We start from the raw sequence: 20666 nt of genomic DNA, 5'->3' as shown, positions 1-20666 counted from the left end.
ACGTGTGACAGCGGGAGGAGGACTTGCCCGAGGAGCAGGGAGCGCGCGACCCGCGCCCCGCTTTCCCCGAGGGGACCCTCGCGCCGGGCGGCCGCTCCGCTCCCATGCGCGGATCCTAAAGGGCCCGGCGCGGAGCCCACTGCTCACCAGGAAGGAAGGGCGACTGTGGAGGCACCAACCCAGATGGTGGGGCGGAGAGGTGAGGCCCCCAGGCTGCGGTGGACGGAGGAGGGGGTCAGCCCCTTCCCCAAACGGAGGGAGGAGGAACGCGGTGCGGCGGGGCGGGGGCGGGGTGGGGTGCCAGCCTGGAGGGGTGGGGCCAAGAAAGCATCCTTGGCCTTGAGGATGTCGGACCAGCTCAGGGCGGTGTACCAGGAGTGTCCCCTCCAATAGAAATGTAAGTCGAGCCGCCCGTGTGCTTTTAAATCTCCTAGCCGCCGTAGTGAGCAAAGGAACAGGTCAAGTTAATTGTAAGGATACATTTTCTTGAACCCAACATACCCCAAAGTATTAATTCAACATGTGATCAGTTAAGGAGACATTTTACTTTTTTTTAAAATTTTTAACTGCACTAAGTCTTCGAAATCCGGTGTGTATTCCACCCTTTCAGCACACGTCAGTTTGGACTGTCGGCATTGCAAGTGTCCCCTGGGGCTGGGTGGCGGCCACATTGGACAGCACAGCCTCAGACTGTTCTCTAAGTCCCTCCAGTGCTGGAGTTGGGTGTAGATGGGCAGCTCGGGTGTAGATGAGTAGCTTGAGTGTTGATGAGTAGCTCAGATGTAGCTGCTGCCTGGCGGAAACAGCCTTGCCAGGATTTCTGCCAGCCTGGGTGCCAATTATTCCTCATTCTGGCTTCCACTTACCAGAGCACTGCCATGTCTCTTACCTCATTTTGAGCTCCAGTGCCTGCGAGGCAGGTGAGACAGGTGGTAGTGCCATTTCGCAGGTGAGGAGTGCTCAGTCAGTGTGGACATTTTCAGCTTAGGAGCATCCTTGTTGCAGGACAGAGCCAAAGTCTCTCACGATTTCTTTCTTCTCCCCCAGCACGTCCTTCCCAGGACTCTGCTCTTCCCCAAAAGATAACCCAGAAGAAGAGGGCAAGGTTGATGGGCTCCTGACAGTCTGTTTAGAGGTGAGCTGGGGTTCCTCTTTCCTTCCTGAAAGGCCCCCTCAACTCATAGAGGGGAGATGCATTGTCCTCCTGTATTGTAGTGTCTCTGCAGGGTCATTTCTCTCCAGGGGCTTGGGCTTAAAATCCATCACTGCCCCAGATCCCCCATCTCAAAGGAAGATGGAACCCATAGGACACCCATCTGCAATTTTCTTCTCTCTACCCACCATTTGATCTTTCACAATTAACTGCCCACATCAGAAATGTAGCCAGTAAGTGCTCTGGGGATCAAAAGAAGGAGAAATTGATTTGGCAACTTGGAAATGGCAGGCAGTGGCATTCCAGGAGTAGAGGAGGGCACGAGCAAAGGCTTGGGGACAGAGGTCATGGTTTCATGCAGGGTCCAGGGTGACCTGGTGAAGTGTTTCTTCACATGGGAGACTGGTGGAATTTCAGTCCCTGCATTACTTAAGTGTGAACCGTTAATCGCCCACAGGAAAAACCCCTATAAGAATCCATTCTTTTATACGTGGCAGAGGTTTCCGAGATCTCATTTGTAGCACATTTCCCATGTGTAAAAGAAAAAAGAAGTAAAAAGCCACACTTATTCCTGGTCTGTTAGCTCAGGTAGTGACTCACGGGTTCTTGGAGGGTTTTCGGTGGCCTCGTCACGGGCCCTGTGCAGGGAACCCAAGGAAATAGGCAGCTGCTCGCTGGTGTAAAGCTGGTTGTTCTCACTAGACGCAAGAACAACAGGCTTTATAGGGTTTTGTCTTTTATTGTCGTATTAGCCACAATGAAGAACGTATTTCATTCAAGTTGCTTAGGTCAGTGTTCAAACTTTGAAATTTAGGTCAATGTTCAAAGTAGCCCTTTCATGAATCTCAGAATAAATGGAGCTTGATTGCATTTTATGGGACAGAGCATCAACCTCTTTGGTCCTTGTTTTCCCCATTGTATAAAATGGCTTTGACAATCCCATTTAGAATATGGTGGAAAAATTGGGTGCTATCAGCCTGGAATCAACAGCCTGGTCTTTCCTCTTGGGGACGGGTTTGTTGACTTTTCCATACTGGTTTTTGGGGGTGCAGACACCAAGTGCCTCCATTTGCCTGTGGGGTACTGGGCTCGCTGAGACCTGGCATGCTCATCTACCCCATCGGCCCCCGTAGAAATGCCTGGGCCTCAAGAGCGCAGCCTCTGACACAGTGAACTCCCCTAGAAGCTCCTCTTTGAACTTCCGTTTCCTCTGGGAACACCAAGAGCCAGCTTCTGGCCTACATTGTCCCACCATGTTGGCAAGGCATGTCAGCCCTGCAGTCACTTGGCCATCTGAGCCCAGATCCTGGCCTCTGGCTGCTCCTCAGAGAACTGTCAATATAGTTTCATTCTTTTATTATTATTTTTAAAATTGATCATAGAGTTTAATGGCTGGTTTTTGGTATCTCATGGTCTTCCTGTATGACTTTTTAAAAATGTTGCTTTTTTAATTTTACCTTTTTAGAAATTACTTTTTAGAAAATTATAGCAAATGGTCACCTTTTAAGACTTTCAATTCTAATTCTTAACTTTGTTAAAATGGTTTTTACATTACATGAGTGGATTATAGCCACGGGAAATTGTGGTGCTCTTATAGTGGGGAAACACAGCTAGGGATCCATCAAAGCAGTTATTTTTTTTTCCTTGCAGTTAAAAGAAATTGTTTTAACACCTATTATAACAACATTAAGAGAAACAAACAGAAGTTATAGAGAAAGCCCCCATGATCTCACCGTCCCAATGTTACCAGTTTGCATTTGTCTCTGTTCTCTTCCAGAAGTATACACAAGCACCCACTGGCCCTGCCACTTATAAACTGTGTGCTAGACAAGTTCTACAATGGCTCAGAATGTGTTTCCCAAATAAATGGGTATAATAAGTGGCATGTGCCACATAGGGTTGTTGTGAAGGTTTAATGACTGAAATCTTTCCGACCACTTCCGACCACGGTGCCTAGCATGTAGGCACTCAACAAATACTAATTTAATTCCCTTCCTGCCTCCTGTCACCCCTAGGAACTTCAGCTATTCCCAAAGGAATAATACGTTCCTTGGTAATTCACTGGTAACTTTGAAGTGTTCTCAGATACAAAACCCACAGTGGCCTTACCAAGTCCCAAGGACAGCCAGGTTGTATCTTGCCTGGGAGTTGTCTCATTTCCATCCATTTGCCTGTACCCCCAGGGTAAGCCCGTCCTGGCCCCTGACCCCCTTTATAGAGACTGCTCATTCCAGCCTTTCTGAGGTTATTCAGGCCATTGCCTCATTCTGCAGCCCCTTCTCTCTGCCTCGGGATCCTGCCATTTACTCAAAGCTCTTCTCATCCATGACAGTGTTTGTGGGAAACCCGGCCAACTCTGATCTTTCACTTGAATAATTGTCCAGAAAGCAGATTCTTTCCCTTAAAGCCTTGATATTCATTTGGTACATTATTGCTTGCTGTCTTATTTTAATTACTAAAAAATATATCGTAGCAACACTAACAACTTGTAGACAAAAATATACCATTTATAACCTTATCACTTAACATAGCTGATTTCAAATTTGTGTATTTCCATCTAGTCTTTTCCATTTGCATATCTATTTTTGTCATCATAGTTTCCTTTTTAATTTATGCATGCAGTTAAGAGGCCTTGGAGTTGTGCCTTGCCTGGCACTAGGGAACCGGACAGGCAGGTGGGTAGGTTTCTAACTCCTTGCGGAGGTTAAGTTTTCTGCCAAAATATCAAGCAAAATGGAAATCTATTTATTAAAGCAAACTAGAACTTATTTAGTAACACTATGCAAACTGAAGCTTATCTTCACAAGTTTGAGATTTAAAAATTGCTTTTCCTCTACTTCTACATGTGGTCCACTTGCTGCTGAAATTTCGCATTCCTACCACTGCTACAAGTTATAATTTTAGACTCGAGAATAATCAAGTCAGTCTTGCATAAAAAGACTCAACTGGTGGAGCAGAAGCAGATCATGTGGGTGATGAAAAACACACACATATGTACAACGTAATGAAGGAGACAGCGGTCACCACTGTGGGACCAGAGCATTTAGCTGTTTGAAGAAAAGTCAGCAGAGAGCCTCAACAGATACCATACTCCAAAATATATCTAAAGCATTGAAGGCTAAATGTAAAGAAAAATATTTGAACAAAATATATTGAAGGCTGGATGTGAAAGAATATTTAGAATTTAAAACCAATGAAAGATGCTACAGAGGAAAAATCCTAATAAATTCAACAATATAAAAATAATTGAATCTTTACACCACTCAATAGCTGGTAGGTTCTGCGAATTCAACCAAAGGAAAAAAAATACAAGGAGCCATTAAGTAAAAATCCAGCTGCAGTTAGTCACACAAAAAAAGAGGAAGCAAATAAACATAGGTTAACTTTTGCCACTTGCAAAAGAGTAATTAAAAATGATAACTTGAGTGAGAAAAAAATGGGCATTTTTATTTGCTGGCATTAGAAAAGCAAATTGGTGTTTCTTGCTGAAAGGCTTGCCAGAGAAGTCTCTAGAGTCTTAAAGATGTTCATATTACTAATCCAACAGTGATATTTCCAAGAGAGCATCTGAAATGCAAAAAATATTCATACAAAGAGCATTTAATCACAACATAGCAAAAGCATTAAATTGTGCTGGATATGAAAGCATATGATAGAATACACTACAGCTGCTAAAAATCATGATAAAATAGAGTTACAGGAAGGGGTACTATGTATTATGCTAAGAAAGAAAAGCAAAACATGAAATTGTGTATATATGGCATAACCTTAACTATGAAGAAAAAGTTAAAAGTACAAAAATTCTTGCTCCGTGCCGGTCACTGGGCTGAGCAGCGGGGCCCGCATTCTCCCGAGAGCCCTCGAAGAGTCCTCTGGGGCCGGGCCCTGCACGATCCCCCTTCTCCCATGAGGACCCGGGGCCCAGGAGGAATCGGGGACTTGCCCCAGGTCAGACCGAGTCGCCGGAGGTGCTGGGATTCCAGCCTGGGCTCTCGGCCTCCACAGCCCAGGCCCTGGGAGCACGGCTGGGGCCACATGGCACAGAGTTAGCAGTGACGGGCCCCGGAAGCACAGCCAGATGGCCGGTGGCACGTGGTTGGCGGTCCCAGTGCCCTCTCGCTGGTGGGATTCCAGGGGACTTTGGTCCTTTCCTGGTGCTGCGTGGCTTTCTGCTGTGAACGCTTGTGGCTTCTGTACTCAGAAGAGATGAGAACATAGGCCGGCGTCTTTGAAAGCCTACAAGGAAGTGACGGGAGGCAGCGTGCCCCAATACGTCCACCGTGCTGGCCTCTGCATGGAGAGATGACAGTGACAGGGCCATCGACATTTAGTGACAAGCTCCGGGGCCAGTTTCTGCTGAAAATGGGAAGGAAGAAAGCCGCCGACTCAAGCTTGAACAGCCCGTTCAGCTCACTCTGGTTTTGGAAAACGCACCAGCTGGGGGCCAGGAGTGTGAGCTGACGCCCGCTATGTGCACCCTCAGGAGCCCCCGTGGCTGCCCGGGGCTGGGCACTGGGCCTCGTCCGGGGTCTGCACTGCCTAGTGCTGCCGTTGCCCCCCGACCCCGAGGAGGCCTGGGTGCAGTGGACACCATGGAGGGCACCCAGGTCAGTGGTGCTGGGGTGTATATCAGGGAATCCCCCCACCCACCCCATGAGTCAGGCTCCTTGGTGGCTAAGGAGGGAGACAGAAGGGGGCTTCCCACTGTCCTGTGGTTGGGGTGGGGTGGGGTTGAAGGGTCTGGTGGTCCAGGGTGCTGGGGGAGCAGGGTGAGGTGAGGCTGTACAGGAAGGTGGGGAGCCCCTGATCAGCCAGGGGGGTCTGGGCTTGGCTGAGCAGAGGCCTTTGGCCCCCTTATCCCAGGCCTGTGAGATCCTTGCCAGGGCGGTCCCTGGTCCCTGGGGGGAGGCCTGGGGAAGGCCCGGCCAGAGAGCAGGGCCCGGGTAGAGCAGGGCCTGGGGAGGGCAGGGCCTGGGGAGGGCAGGGCCTGGGGAGGGCGACAGGGCCACTGCCCACAGCTGCTGCCCAGACCCAGGTCGACCTGGCAGCCCGAGGCCTCCTGCCTCCCTCCGTCACCCTGCAGCACCCACGCAGTTTGCCTCCAGGAGCTCCTGTCCCCTTGGGCTGCACTTGGTGTTCCCAGGAGGACGCTGCTTTGACCCACAGCCAAGCACGGCGCACGTTGTTTGAGGCCCTCCAACTTGGCAGGTGACGGCCCCCAGGAAGCCCCCCACCCATACCCGTGACTTAGAGGGCGGGCTCCTCCCTGTCCAGGGACGCCAGCTGCACGGCTGGGAGCTGTGGCCCCACAGCCTCAGGCCATGTCTCTTGTGTCTCCAAGATCTCTCGAGGGACCTTTGGGTGTCAGTGGCTGTCCCAGGCCTCAGTTGATGCACAGCCACCCCTCGCTGGCATGTGTGGGGTAACAGAGTCTTCCCTTTCTCTGTTATTCAGGTCCTGGGGGTGTGGGGTGTGGGGTACCCCCCACCCCCCAGGCTCAGAGGACAGTTTCCCATGAAGGCCATCCAGCCACAGCTTGATCTGGGGCAGGGCTCCCCTTTCCTGCTGCCATCACCCCCACAGAGTCTCTGTGGGCCCCACCTTCTGTTGGGGGGACTCAGGAGTGTCTGGGACCATCAGGCAGTGGGAGTGGGAGAGCCACAGAGAGCCCAGTGCCACCCAGAGGCCCCTTCCAGGCAGTCCCCGCCACGTGGGGAAGGACCCTCCCCTTCCTCGCCCAGACCCAGCTCCCTCCTCTCCTTTGCCTTCTTCCTCTCCAGCCTGTTTGGGCCCTCGGCTTCCTCCAGCACCCTCACTCTGCACACAGGCACCCCAACCTTTTCCTTCCTTCCAGTCTCTCTGTCCTTGCTGCACCCACCAACTGGGTGACTTGAGGCTGGCAGTGGGGCCAACCGAGGAGAAACGCTCCTGAATGTAGGAGAGCACTTGGCATCAGGGCAGGGAAATACTCGATGACATTTGTACACCCCCCCCCCCCCACACACAGTGGTGGGCAGACTCTCCAGTCTTTTCCTCTCATGAGTCTTTGCATCAAACACGTTCACCCCATCACTGAGGCCACTGTCCACTTTCACTCAGGGTCATTTCTGGAGGGCTTCCTCTGGGCCAGGCCCTGAGCCAGGTTCTGGGAATTCAGCAGGAAGTGTGAGAGCATGCCCCAGTGCACCTCACCATTGACAGGGGACAGACAATAACTGGAGGGACAGGAGAAATCTGTACAATTACAAATTGTTGTAAATGTTAACGTACAAAGATGAAAAGTAAGCACTGGGGGATGCTTATGGTAGACAGGGTGGTGACCAAAGGCCCCTTGTAGAAGGTGATGGAAGGATGAGAAGGAACCCTGGTCTTGGGAGGCCTGGGGAAAAGTGAGTCACAGGTAAAGGAAGCAACAAGTACACAACCCCCAAAACAGGCCCATGCGCTTCACCTGGAATAGAAATAATGAGGAAGGGGCCAGACTGTGCTGGGCCTCCTGGGTCACAGACGGGAGTCTGGAAGCTACTGGAGGGTTCTGAGTCCAGCGTTTTAGAATGAGGCCCAGGTCCACTGTGAGGACTAGGACAGAAGGCAAAGCGCAGGCGAGGGAGAGTGATTGGAAGTGAGTGGTCCAGGCAGAAGGTGCTGTTAGCTTGGAGAAGTTGGAGAGAGGCAGTGGGGATGGAGCGATGTGGGTGTGCTCCAGGGTTGGGGAGGGAGCTCCTCAGGCCTGGAGCTGCCCACCATATTCCCCTTCTGCAAACACGGAGAGCCTCTTTTGATGGGCATTCACTTTTCTTCCACTTTATAATGAAATGTTTCTACATTTTTCATCAAAAATAAGAGCAAGTCCCTCAAAAATGGATTGGAACTGATTAGAAGCCCTGTGTTTGTATAGGGGGGTGGGAGACGCTACTCACCAGAGGGCTTCGTTGTGGGATGACAATGTGGTGAACTGGCTTTCTTTAATGGTGGCTAGTGTCTCACGGCTAAATGTCTGCAGGTCTTTTCTTTTGTGGCTAGTTTTTTGTTTTGTTTTGTTTTGGTTTGGTTTGGTTTTCCATAGAAAAATCCTTTCATCTTCTACCTGGGAGATATTTTTCTGGCTGCCCCTGTTCTGGGAGCCTAGTGGGAAATGGCTCTGGGTAGTCTCACTGTTCACCAATCTAGACTTGCACTTAATTCTCTAGTTTTCAATAAGGTGCTTCTCCCCCGAGGTATTTGTTAGCTTTTGCTGCAATACTGCAACAAAACAAACACCCTCAAATCTCAGTGGTTTACAACAGCGTGTTTTCTCACCCACAAGCCTTTGGGCTGGTTGCGGTGGCTCTGCGTTGGGTTGTGAGGATGGGGTCAGGTCTCTTCCCCATTTTCTCATTCTGGGGCCTAGATGGAAGAGGCAGTGGGGCAGGGTCTTGTGATGGTAGGGGGCAGGGGCAGGAGAGGACAAGCCAAACCATGAAAGCACATCAAAGCTCCTGGCTGGACATGGTGTACCTTATGTCCACTCACTTTTCGTTGGCCAATCCAAGCCATGGACCAGAGCCCAAAGTCAGTGGGGCATGGAAGTAAGATCCACCTATGGTGAAGTGTGTCAAGGGCAGGGAGGGAAGGGGGACTTGTGAACAAATCATACTTCCTGCCACATCTGCTGAGGCAATGATATTGCGATGGAGACCAGAGGGATGGGAAGGCACCAGCTGTCCAAAGACAAAAAGTCTACCCAGCTGACAGATTTGCAGATCAGAGCTTGGCAGATCAGAATCTGCAGATCAGAATCTGCAGGTCTGAGTGGCTGGAGCAGAGTGAGTAGGGGAGAGTAACAGAGGATGAGGTCAGATGGGCACTCAGGGGCCAGGGAGGCAGGGCCTTGGAGGGCTGGTTTCCCAGGGTGATGGGAAGTCTGCTTGGGGTGTTTTAAGAGAGGGAAGTCATAGAATCACAGCTACTTTGTAAAGGATCTCTCTGGAGGCCAAAGGAAGACCAGGCAGGAGGCTAAGGTTGCAAGTGACTCAGAGTCAAGATGGTGGTGGCTGGTACTTGGGGTGTGGCTTTGGAGCTGGAGAGAAGAGGGTAGATTTGGAAGATAACTGCAAGGCAAATAGAATTTGGTGACAGATTACATGTGGGTGAATGAGAGAGAAGGAATCCTTGGGGGCTTTTAACTTGGCCTGTAAGGCTTCTGTGCCAGTGTCTCCAGCCCCATCTCTCAGGACCAGAAGATTGACCTCCTGACACCATCACTTCCCATGAGTCAATGGCTCAGTCTTCCATGCCATCTCCCACGCCTGGCATTACCTTTCCCCATGTCTGTCTACTCCCAGCACAGAGCACAGAGCACAGAGCACGGTTCCCTGTAGGCTTCAGCAGGCACCCAAGTGAATCCTTTTTTCATGTTTGAAGTAGGGTGGAATTACAACTTTCTCGCTTAAAAGATGAAATAACATTAAACATCACTTTGAATGAATTGAAAACCACCCATAATCTCACCATCCTAAAATTTATCATTTTTGTTATTTTGCGTTGTGTTGGTTTATTGGTGGTTTTATGGATTATCCTTTTTATTTTTATTTGAGATAAAATCACATGCCATAAAATTCACCCTTTTGAAGTGTACAAGTTAGTGCTTTTTAGTATACTCCTTAGGTGAATCTTATGCTGATGTTCTATGCAAGCTAGCCCAAGCCAAGCTCCCCTCTCCCCCACCAGGACAAATGAAAGTCTGAGAAAGTGTACCAAATTCTTGAAGGGAGTTCAGTGGAGCATGGCGGATTATCATCACTGAATAGCAGTTACTGCCGAGGAGAGGACTGCTGTGTGTGAGGCCAGAAGAGGGACCATTTTACTCCATATACTTCTGGAGTACTTGAAATCCATTACAAAGATAAAATATTCCTATTACTTGTGGGACAAAAACAATAAAGACTTAAAGAGAAGTCACTATACTCATTGAAGGCAGCCTAAGATAATTGAGAAACAGGAAAATGAACATGTCCCAGTCCTGGCTCTCAACCCCATCACTGTGAGACACAGGGCGAGTCCAGATAATCTCTGGGCCTCACTTTTCCTATCTGTACAATGGGGGAAAGTTGTTACATCCTGCCCATTCCAAAGGCCTAGGGCTCTCGGCACCTGGGCCCCTCCATTCATGCATCTTCATCCTCTCCACCTCTCCCAGGAGTTCAAATGGTTCCTGTGGAGTGGGTGGAGGAGGGAGAGCAGAAGAAATTTATGCAGATGATACTTTTGAAGAACCAGGGCTGCCACAGAGGGGAATGTGGAGACAAAGGAGGGACTCCTAAGGCTAATGGATAAAGGACGTGCCTGCATGTTGATGGCAGACATTTGATAGAGAGCACATGACGCTGCAGAGAGAAGGCGGGGACAATGGCACTAGCACAGGCCTTTATGAGGTGGGAGGGGATGGCAGGCAGGACAATGGGACATGTTGACCTTAGGTAGGGCAGGGACAGTTCATTCATTGCCGCTGAGCCAGGACAGAGAACAGGGGCCCAGATACAAGCAGTAGGTAGGTTTGATGGTGGGAGGATGACATGATTCTTGGCTGACTGCCAGGAGGTTGGAAGATTGAGGAGAAGAGGTGTGAAAGAGTAATTTTGGAGACAGGGACAAGGAGTATAATACCAAGGAAGTAGAAGGCGTGTCAGGGACACCAGAGGAAGAGAGGGCAAGGGAACTAAGGTATTGGCAAGTGAGTGGCTGTGGTGCTGGGCCACAGCATCTGACCGGGTAAACAGGGAAATAAGGGCTCGGGGTGTACATGTGAGAGTGGACACACATGCATGTCTGTGCTTGGGGTGATGGATGGTGTAAAAGCTTGGCTTGGTGGATTGGCAAACCCTTGGGGCTAAAGGATTGTTGGACTGGCAGCACTAGTGGGAGGTGGCCAGAACGTTTGGAGATGCTGCAGTTATTGGTGATGATGAGTCTTGGTCTCAGGGTGTGGCTTTGGGAGTGTGTGGCCGAGGTGGGCTGTGGGGGAAGACAGATGGACTGAGATGGTCAGGGAACTGAGAGGCCCGGTAAGGGATGAGCATCCACATAGATAATGAAATTGCCAAAAATAACAACAAGCAGAGAGGTGGGGAGATACACAGGAAGTCAGTGGCTGCAACCTTCCGTCAATGGGAGAGGAGTGACAGGGAAAGGGGCGAAGGTTTTGGAAGTTGATTGCAACCAAGAGGGGTGGTAAGCAAGAGAGTCTGATGGTGTTCCTCATATATTTGCAAGGAGGTGGGAATTTCACAGGACACAGGAGAGTGGTCAGGAGGCAATTGGCCATGCAGGAGTCAATGATGATGGGAGCGGGAAGGTGTGGGCTTACCAGGCCTGTCACCCAGGGTGGTGTGGGTTCTGGTGCTGACAATACTCTTCACCTAACTTGCTACCCACCCACCGATAGGTGAGTCTTATTTTTTCCAAACAAGTGTTTGATCATCGTCTATGTGATAGCTCCACTAAGGCTAACCACAGAATTTATTGTCCAAACCAGGGTACTTTTGAGAGCGCTAAAAAGCTAAAACCAAATGGGACCCCAGGATAACTGGAGTAAACCAGGACTGTCCCAGCCAAACAATGATGTGTGCTGACCCCCAAATGACTGCATATGTGACCTCTTTGAAGCAGTCGGCCCTGTGAGAGCCATATAATTGCTCCCATTTCATGGGGAGAAGGGAATGAATCAAGAGCAAATATGATTTTGGTTTATTCAACCTTTCTAAAAAAGTGTTTTGTGAATAACAATTAAAATTCTAACAATGATTTCCATGTCCTCCCAGTATGATCTGACAGCCACTATCCCATGTCATGTATATAATGTGATCAATCATTAAACTAGGATTTCTATTCAAAGTTTCATATTATATGCAGTATTGTTCTTTTGTTTATTTGGTTGTTCACCCTAATAATATTACCCAATCAATGTCTTTATTTGTTTAGATCTGAGGTATCAATATGATTGCAAATATTTTTAATAAGTCACATTGCTAGCTTCTGCATTTCTTCAGACAGACTCTCAAATGAATTTTTGTAAGTATAACTCATCTCTTTGAGACACAAAACTTGGTCTTTAAGAAAGGTCAGGCCAGAAAAATGGATATTTGAACTACCCTCTTCTATTTTTCCCTTTTGTTTCTTAAATATATTGTGTCATTCTTGATTACTGTCATCACTTTACATTTATTTTTTTTTTAACTTTGTAGATAATGCAACTGAAGACCAGAGAGGTTAAGTGACAAGCCCTAGGTCACACTGGGGTTGGTCTGGCTTCATGCCACGCAGCTCTCTGCTCCAGCTTGCTCTGGGGAAGAAGTCTGGATCCTTTTCCTTACTGGGATGGAGGTTTTCCCATGTGTATCACCCCCATGGATCCACTACTGGGGCTCCAGCCTTTGCTTTACCCATTCCTCACTCTGGCAAGTCACTTAGCTAGTGGAGAACTTTTCCACTAAGGGCAAGTCCACTGTGGTTCATTCTTAAAAAAATTGAATATAATTTTCAAATTTATTAAAGAAATTTATTTATGGACGCTTATACCCACCAAGCAAAAATTCCTCCTTGGTTTAGTCAACTTTGAGCATGAAAAGGGATGAATTCCAAAATACATCATTCCACTGCTTGCATAAATTCATTTGTTTTATTAACAAAAAGCAAATAGCTTCTGCACATTTTTCAAAAGTCTTATTTTGAAATAAATAGCTTTATTTATACACTATGAGTCAAAAATCATTGATTTATCATTACATTTTAGGCATTTGCCCATTAGATCCTGTAGTAAGTCAAAAGTGGACCTACAAATCAAAAATACAATAGTGCTGACATTTATATTTATTTTCTGTATTTCTGTTCCTCACATTGAATGATTTCAATTGTCTTATCTTCAGGTTCACTGATTTTTTCTTCTGTGGGCTCCAATCTGTGGTTAGACCCCACTAGGGCATTTTAAATTTGTTACTGTGGTTTTCAGCTACAGTCTATTCCTTTTTATAATTTCTATCTCTTTATTGTTGCTTTCTTTGTGTTCATCTATCACTTTCCTAATGTCCTTTAGTTCTTTGTCCATGTTTTCCTTTAGCTCTTTGAGTATATTTAGGATATTTTTTCTTAAAGTCTTTGTCTCGTATATCCCAGGTCTGGTCCTCCTTGTTGTTGGTTTCTAATGCTTTAGTCTTCTCCTTTGCATGGGTGATCATTTCCTGTTTCTTTGAATGTTTTCTAATCTTTTGTTGAAACATGGACTTTTTGATACTCTATTGTGTTACAGTTGGAATTCAGACTCTGAGGCATCTGTTCCTTAAGCTTATATTCAGCTGGTATTATGACAGAGCTTTCCTTGGATGCCAGGAGCTAACAGAAAAAAAAGGAAAAAAAAAAAAAAGAAAATCCAGTCTTTGCAGATTGGCCTGAGCAAGTGTTCGTCTTCTGAGTTTAGCTAGAGACTAATTCAAGGCAAAAGCATAGGGGTCTCCCTATATTTCTGTGATATGCCTTGTCCTGGGCATGCATGGGAATTCCCCCATTTACACGGATCTTCCTTAGGGAGCAGCATTTCCTCATGGTCTTGGGAGCTGCACTCTGTGTCCCATAGCCAGCAAGCCTTTGCTCCTAGGCAGCTGAGATTTGACTGTTCTCCTACAGCGTTCTGTAGGAGAGCTCTACGAGTTGCCTTCTACACATAGGGCAAGTTCAGAGGTGGTGAGTCTGTGATGAGTGTCCTGGTTCAGTCCTTCAGGCTGCCTCCAGACAGACTGGCTCAGGTATACATGCTCCCAGTATGTGCACAAAGATTACTCTGCTTGCTCTGGAACCAGGATCAGGGAACCATACTGGGAGCATGGACTGGCTTCATGCCAAACCAGTGAGGGGCTGGGGGAGGGGCCAGAAAGGGCAACAGAATCTCCTACTGTTTTTGAGTTGCCTTTTTCTTGATTCAGTGCTTGCCCTGTTACCACAATCCTTTAACTGTTTTCTGGAGCTTTCAGAAAGATGTTTCTGCTAGTTCCTGCTGGTTGTTCAAAGCTTCTGTGGGGGACGGAGCCCTGGAGTTCCTCACTCTGCCATCTTGATCAGGGCAAAGCCAGGTTACAAGGATTTTGATAGGGATTGCTTTAAATCTGTAGGTCACTTTGGGTAGTATTGACATCTTAACAATGTTAAATTTTCCAATATATTGGCATACAATTTCTTTCCATTTATTTAGGTCTTCTTAAATTTCTTTCTGGAGTTTTTTTTAAATACAGTTTTCAGTGTATAAGTTTCACCTCCTTGGTTAAATTTATTCCTAGATATCTTTTAGATGATATTGTAAATGGAATTGTTTTCCTAATTCCTTTTCTGATTATATATTGCTGTTCTGTAGAAACAGAATTGATTTTTGCATGTTAATCTTGTACCCTGAAAATTTGCTGAATTTGTTTATCATCTCTAGTACCTTCCTTGTGGATTCTTTGGGATTTTCTATACATAGGATCCATGTCATCTGAAAATAAAGATAGTTTTACTTCTTCCTTTCCAATTTGGATGCGTTTTATTTCTTTTTCTTGCCTAACTGCTCTAGCCAGAACTTCCAGCCCAATGTTAAATAACAATGGTGATAGTGGGCATCCTTGTCTTGTTCCTGATCTTGGGGGGAAAAGCTTTCAGTCTTTCTCCATCAAGTATGATGTCAGCTGTGGGTTTTTCATATATGCCCTTTATCATGGCAAGGAAGTCCTCTTCTATTCTTAATTTTCTGAGTGTTTTTTGATTATGAAAGCATGTTGGATTTTGTCAAGTTCCTTTTCTGCATCAATTAAGATAATCGTGTTTTTTTTCTCTTTGTTCTATTAATGTGATGTGTATCATTGGTTGATTTTCTTATGTTGAGCCACGCTTGTGCATTCCTGGATAAATCCCACTTGGTCATGGTGTAAAATCCTTTTATTGTGCTATTGGATTCAGTTTGCTAGTATTTTGTTGAGGAATTTTGTACCTATATTCATAAGGGATATATTAGTCTGTAATTTTCTTTTCTTGATGTCTTTATATGGCTTTGGTATCAGGTAATTCTGACCTCATAGAATAAGTTAAGAAATATTCCCTCATCTTCAAGTTTTTGGAAGAGCTTGAGAAGGATTGGTGTTAATTCTTCTTTGAATATTTGGTAGAATTCACCAGTGAAACCATATGGTCCTGGACTTTTCTTTGTTGGGAGGTTTTGATCTTTACTTGTTATAGGTCTTGAGATTTTCTGTTTCATCTTGAGTCAGTGAGGTAATTTGTGTGTTTCCAAGAAACTGTTCATTCCATCTAGATTATCTAATTTGTTGGTATACAATTGTTCACAAAATTCTCTTAGAAACCTTTCAATTTCTGTAAGGTTGGAAGTATGTCCCCATTTTTCATTTCTATTTTAGTTATTTGTATCTTCCTGCTTTTTACCCTGGCTAAAGGTTTGTGAACTTTATTGATCTTTACAAAGAACCACCTTTTGGTTTCATTGATTTTCTATATTTTTTCCTTTTCTCTATTTCATTTATCTCTGATCTAATCTTTTCTTTTTCTTTTTTAAAGATCTCACAGCTTTACTGAAAATTCATGAATCAGGCAGCATCCCATTCAGAAAGTAGAAGGAAGGTTCCCTGGGAGGGTGGAAGGGAAAGCTGTTATAGGGCAAATGCAGAAGCAACTGAGGAGATGTTCTGATCAGCTGACATGAAGTTGCCATTTTACATGGGAGGGTGTCTTACAAAGTGGGGAGCAGATGTATATTGATTAGTATGGTATGCTTGTCCATTGATATAAACTCTCTCCATGGGACCCAAACTAGTTTTATTGCCAGGTGTTTTATTTTTTCAATTGAAATTTTATTGAGAAATTATTCACACACCATACAAACCATCCAAAGTATGCAATCACTGGCTCACAGTATCATCACATAGTTTTGCATACATCCTCATGATCAATTTTAGAACACTTTCATTACTCCAGAAAAGAAATAAAAATTAAAAAGAAATCCTGAATCCTCCCTCCCATACCCCTTATCCCCCCTATTATTGATCCATAGTATTGGTGTAGTACATTTTTTACTGTTGATGTAAGAATATTATACTGTTAACTATAGTCCATAGTTTTCAGTAGGTTCATTTATCCCATATTTTCTCTATTGTTAACTCCTTGCAATGGTGTTGTACATTTGTTCTAGTTCATGAAAGGACTTTTTTATATTTGTGCAGTTAATCACAGACACTACAAGTTTCACTGTTAGGCATTCTATGCATCAGGACTTCATTCCTATTTACTGCTGAATTATATTCCATCATATGTGTATACCACATTGTGTTGACCCATTCCTCAGTTGATTGACACTTGGGTTGCTTCCATCTTTTGGCAATTGTGAATAGTGCTGCTATGTCCACCAGTATACAAATATCTGATCAAGTCCCCTACCAAGCTTACTCTGAGCATTTGTAACACCAGGCGGGCCTTAGACGTGCTGTTTCCATTGTGTAGCCCTGGCCCAACTCTGGCTTTTGTATTTTCTTTCAGATTGGGGAACCAGACCTGAGGATAAGGAATCAACTTCCCGGCAGGACATTTCTGAAGAAGGCTCATTCCGGGGAGCCATAATAGAAAGACTGTCAGGGAACGGTCCCTGGGACTCCATATTGCGTGAAACTTGGGGATGTGAGGGCCAATTAGAGAGGCATTTGGGGCAAGTTGCAATATCTCACAGGAGAAGTTCCGGGGAGGGTGCTGCCTGTGCATGCAGTGCTTTTGAGGGAAGCTTTAGCCTGCAGTCAATCCTTGTTTCCCAACGGGGAATTCCTACAGGAGAGAGCCTCCTTATGGGTGACACCTGTGTAGGGAGCCTGACACCGAATTTAGACCTGATCCCTCATCAGGGTCTCTGTGCAGAAAAGAGACCTTGGCAATGTGGCCACTGTGGGAAGTCCTTCCTCAACCATTCAACCTTTATCCGACATCAGGGCATTCACACTGGAGAAAAGCCCTTTATATGTAAGGAATGTGGGAAAGCTTTCGGCCAGAGCTCCTCTCTCTCAAAGCATCAGAGAGCTCACTCAGGAGAGAGACCCTTCAAATGCAGCGAGTGCGAGAAAGCCTTCGGCCAGAGCTCCTCACTCATCGACCACCTGAGGACCCACACCGGGGAGAAGCCCTACGCCTGTGGCAAGTGCGGCAAGGCCTTCGGGAAGAGCACGCACCTCACGCAGCACGCCCGCATCCACACCAGCGAGAAGCCCTATGCGTGCGGCAAGTGCGGGAAGACCTTCGGCCGCAGCACGCACCTCACCCAGCACCGCAGGATCCACACCGGGGAAAGGCCCTACGAGTGCCGTGAGTGCGGGAAGGCCTTCAAAGACGCCTCCTCCCTCACTCGCCACGTTTTGATCCACACGGGGGAGAGACCCTATAAGTGCCCCGACTGTGGCAAAGGCTTCAATGGCCTCTCGGGGCTTGTTCAGCATAAGAGGATTCATACCGGAGAGAAACCCTATGCCTGCCACGAGTGCGGGAAGGCCTTCAGCCAGAGCTCCTCCCTGATCAAGCACATGAGGTTCCACACGGGAGAGAGACCCTTCAAATGCAGTGAGTGCGAGCGGGCCTTCAGCCAGAGCTCCTCGCTCATTCACCATCAGGCTGTCCACACTGGGGAGAAACCCTTCCGCTGCAGCAAGTGTGGCAAAGCCTTCAGCCAGGGCATCCACCTGACTGAGCACCTTCGCATCCACACCGGGGAGAAGCTGTACAAATGCAAGGAGTGTGGGAAAGCCTTCAGTCAGAGCTCGTCCCTTATTGACCACCGGCGGACCCACACTGGCGAGAGGCCCTACGAGTGTGGCCAGTGTGGCAAGGCCTTCAGCCAGAGCTCCTCCCTCACCAAGCACCTGAGGACTCACTCCAGGGAGAGGCCCCACGGCTGTCCCGAGTGCGGCAAGGCCTTCGGCAAGAGCTCTTCCCTGAGCCAACACCTGAGGACCCACACCAGCGAGAAGCCCTACACCTGCGGCGAGTGCGGCAAGGCCTTCGGCAAGAGCACGCACCTCACGCAGCACGCCCGCATCCACACCGGCGAGAGGCTCTATGCTGCCGGGATTGCGGGAAGACCTTCGGCCGCAGCACGCACCTCACCCAGCATCGCAGGATCCACACCGGCGAGAGGCCTTACAAGTGTGATGAATGCTGCAAGGCCTTCACTGATACCTCCTCCCTTTCTAGGCATCTCTTTGTTCACACTGGAGAGAAACCCTATAGGTGCGATGACTGTGGAAAAGCCTTTAGTGGCCCCTCGGGGCTCATTCAGCATCAAAGAACACACACCGGCGAGAAGCCCTATGAGTGCAAAGAGTGCAGAAAAGCCTTCAGCAGAAGTGCACACCTGATTGAGCACCAGGGCATTCACACTCGAGAGAAGCCCCACAAATGCAAAGAATGTGGCAAAGCCTTCAGCCAGAGCTCACACCTAACAAAACATCTGAGAACGCACACTGGAGAGAAACCCTATAAATGTAAGGAATGTGAGAAAGCCTTCAGCCACAATGCATCGCTGACGCACCACCAGAAAATTCATGCTAGAGAAAAGTCCCATGAATATTACACTTCCTCCACCCGGTCCTCAGCCTTTACTCCCCACCAGAGTATCCACACTGGAGAGAGAGCCAATGAATGAATAGAAATGTCCAGTGGGGGCCACGGGTCAGGGGGTGGTGGCAGATTAACCTTTCACATCCCCTCCCACCCTGACCTGTGGTCGTATGAAATGTCAGCATCCTTCTCTTTGCCTAGGATGGCGTTGGGTACCGCATGGGTAAGTTGCCATTGCAAATGTATCCCTCCTCTTCCCGCAAATTAGAGTAGATCGAGGGTTAACTCTTGTTGGGGGCATTGAAATCAAAGATGGGTTTAAATGTAAACGTTGGGTATTACAAGTATCGTTTGACTCTTTATCTGAAACATAGTTGGGATTTTTTGGGACATGATGATCTCACGTGTTATTATGTGCTTGTATTTCTGGGTCTCTTGAAAGGGACCACAGTGACCATCACCAGAGAGTTGGGGCTGTCTGGGCTGGGCCAGATGGAGTGATGCTGAGAGTGGGTAGAGTTGTGCCATGTGAAAAGGGGCAGCGGGGAACCCCATGAAGGCAGAGAGAGTGCGTGCAAGCCTTGGAGTTGCACAGTTACTAGGAGTCACCCAAATGTTTCAAAGTTGCATACACAGTTTAGGTTTTTTTTTAAGTACATGGAAACTTAGTCAATGTGATGAAGTTTCAAATCAATCAATATTTGGGTAGCATGTTAGGAGAGGGGGTTGGTCGTAATAGTTTGTTGCTATTGTTCCTGTCCCTTATCTAAGTAATAGTAAAATCGATGTACCAACTTTCTATTGTATTCCAGGTTGATTGTAATCAAGTTGAAATCATAGAACTCAAGTTCCATATTTTTTTTGAAAATTTGTCTTTTCAATAAACTCTTCTGTGAATTACTCACACGAGTCACATTCCTCTTTTACTTGGAGTCCCCGGCAGTCATTCTTGCCCATATCCCAAGTCATTCTAACACCTTGTAAACTGTGGCTCTCCTGATGGCTCCTGCTTTTCATTCTGTGTTTATGCTTCCATTTGGTTTCAGTTGCCAGAATCAGAGGACTATAGCTGGAGGAGCTTAATGAGCAAGTCCACTTGCTGGGCAGCAGGGGAAGCTGGGAGGAGTATTCAAGAACCCACAAAGTTACTTTAATATTGAGAGAGCCTAAATAGGGCTGAACAGCAGAAAGGAGAGCATGAGCTTCCTCCAGCTTCTGACCCTTCAGGGTTGGGAATGGGTGAGAGAGTGCTTCTCGACTCCCCAAGTGCTTCAGAGTTACCTGGGGAGGCCTAATAAAAAGTGAAGATTCTTGGGCCCACCACAGAGCTACCAAATCAGAATCTCTAGGGTTTGGCTCACCCACAGATGTGTACTTTGGAAAAGCTCCCAGGGCAATTCCATGCACAGCCAGTACCGTGAAAGCCATGTCATAGGATACTGTGCCATTTCCCCAGGCAGTCTCAAAACTTTTTTTTTTTAAATTGAAATATATTCACATACCATACAATCATCCAAAGTGTACAATCAATCATTAACAGTGTCATCCTATAGTTGTGCATTCATTACCACAATTTTTTGAACATTTTCATTACTCCAAGAAATAAAAATGAAAATAAGAATAAAAGAACAAAAGAACACCCGAAGCATCTCATACCCCCCCCCATATTTATTTACTTATTGTCCCCATTTTTCTACTCATCTGTCCATACACTGGATAAGGGGAGTGTGATCCACAAGGTCTTCACAATCACACAGTCACACAGTGTAAGCTATATAGTTATACAATTGTCTTCAAGAATCAAGGATTCTGGATTGCAGTTCAACAGTTTCAGGTATTTCCTTCTAGCTATTCCAATACACTAATAACTAAAAAGGGATATCTATAAAATGCATAAGAATAACCTCCA

The 20666-nt window shown here is 46.8% G+C and overlaps 1 protein-coding gene across 1 annotated transcript; it reads left to right on the top strand.

Moving 5' to 3' along the window:
* Nucleotides 1-349: 349 nt before the first annotated feature.
* Nucleotides 350-19646, top strand: LOC119523708 (zinc finger protein 420-like). Its single transcript, XM_037822519.1, is given in 4 exon segments — nt 350-397; nt 1048-1135; nt 16700-18256; nt 18259-19646. Coding segments are annotated over 2 exon segments (1842 nt in total). The 5' UTR covers nt 350-397; nt 1048-1135; nt 16700-16998; the 3' UTR covers nt 18843-19646.
* The last annotated feature ends 1020 nt before the right edge of the window (nt 19647-20666 follow it).

The sequence above is a fragment of the Choloepus didactylus genome, chromosome X (genome assembly GCF_015220235.1).
Source record: "Choloepus didactylus isolate mChoDid1 chromosome X, mChoDid1.pri, whole genome shotgun sequence".
Taxonomy (NCBI): domain Eukaryota; kingdom Metazoa; phylum Chordata; class Mammalia; order Pilosa; family Megalonychidae; genus Choloepus; species Choloepus didactylus.
Note: the sequence above shows the minus strand (reverse complement) of the source record. Positions and strands in the feature narration are given on the sequence as shown.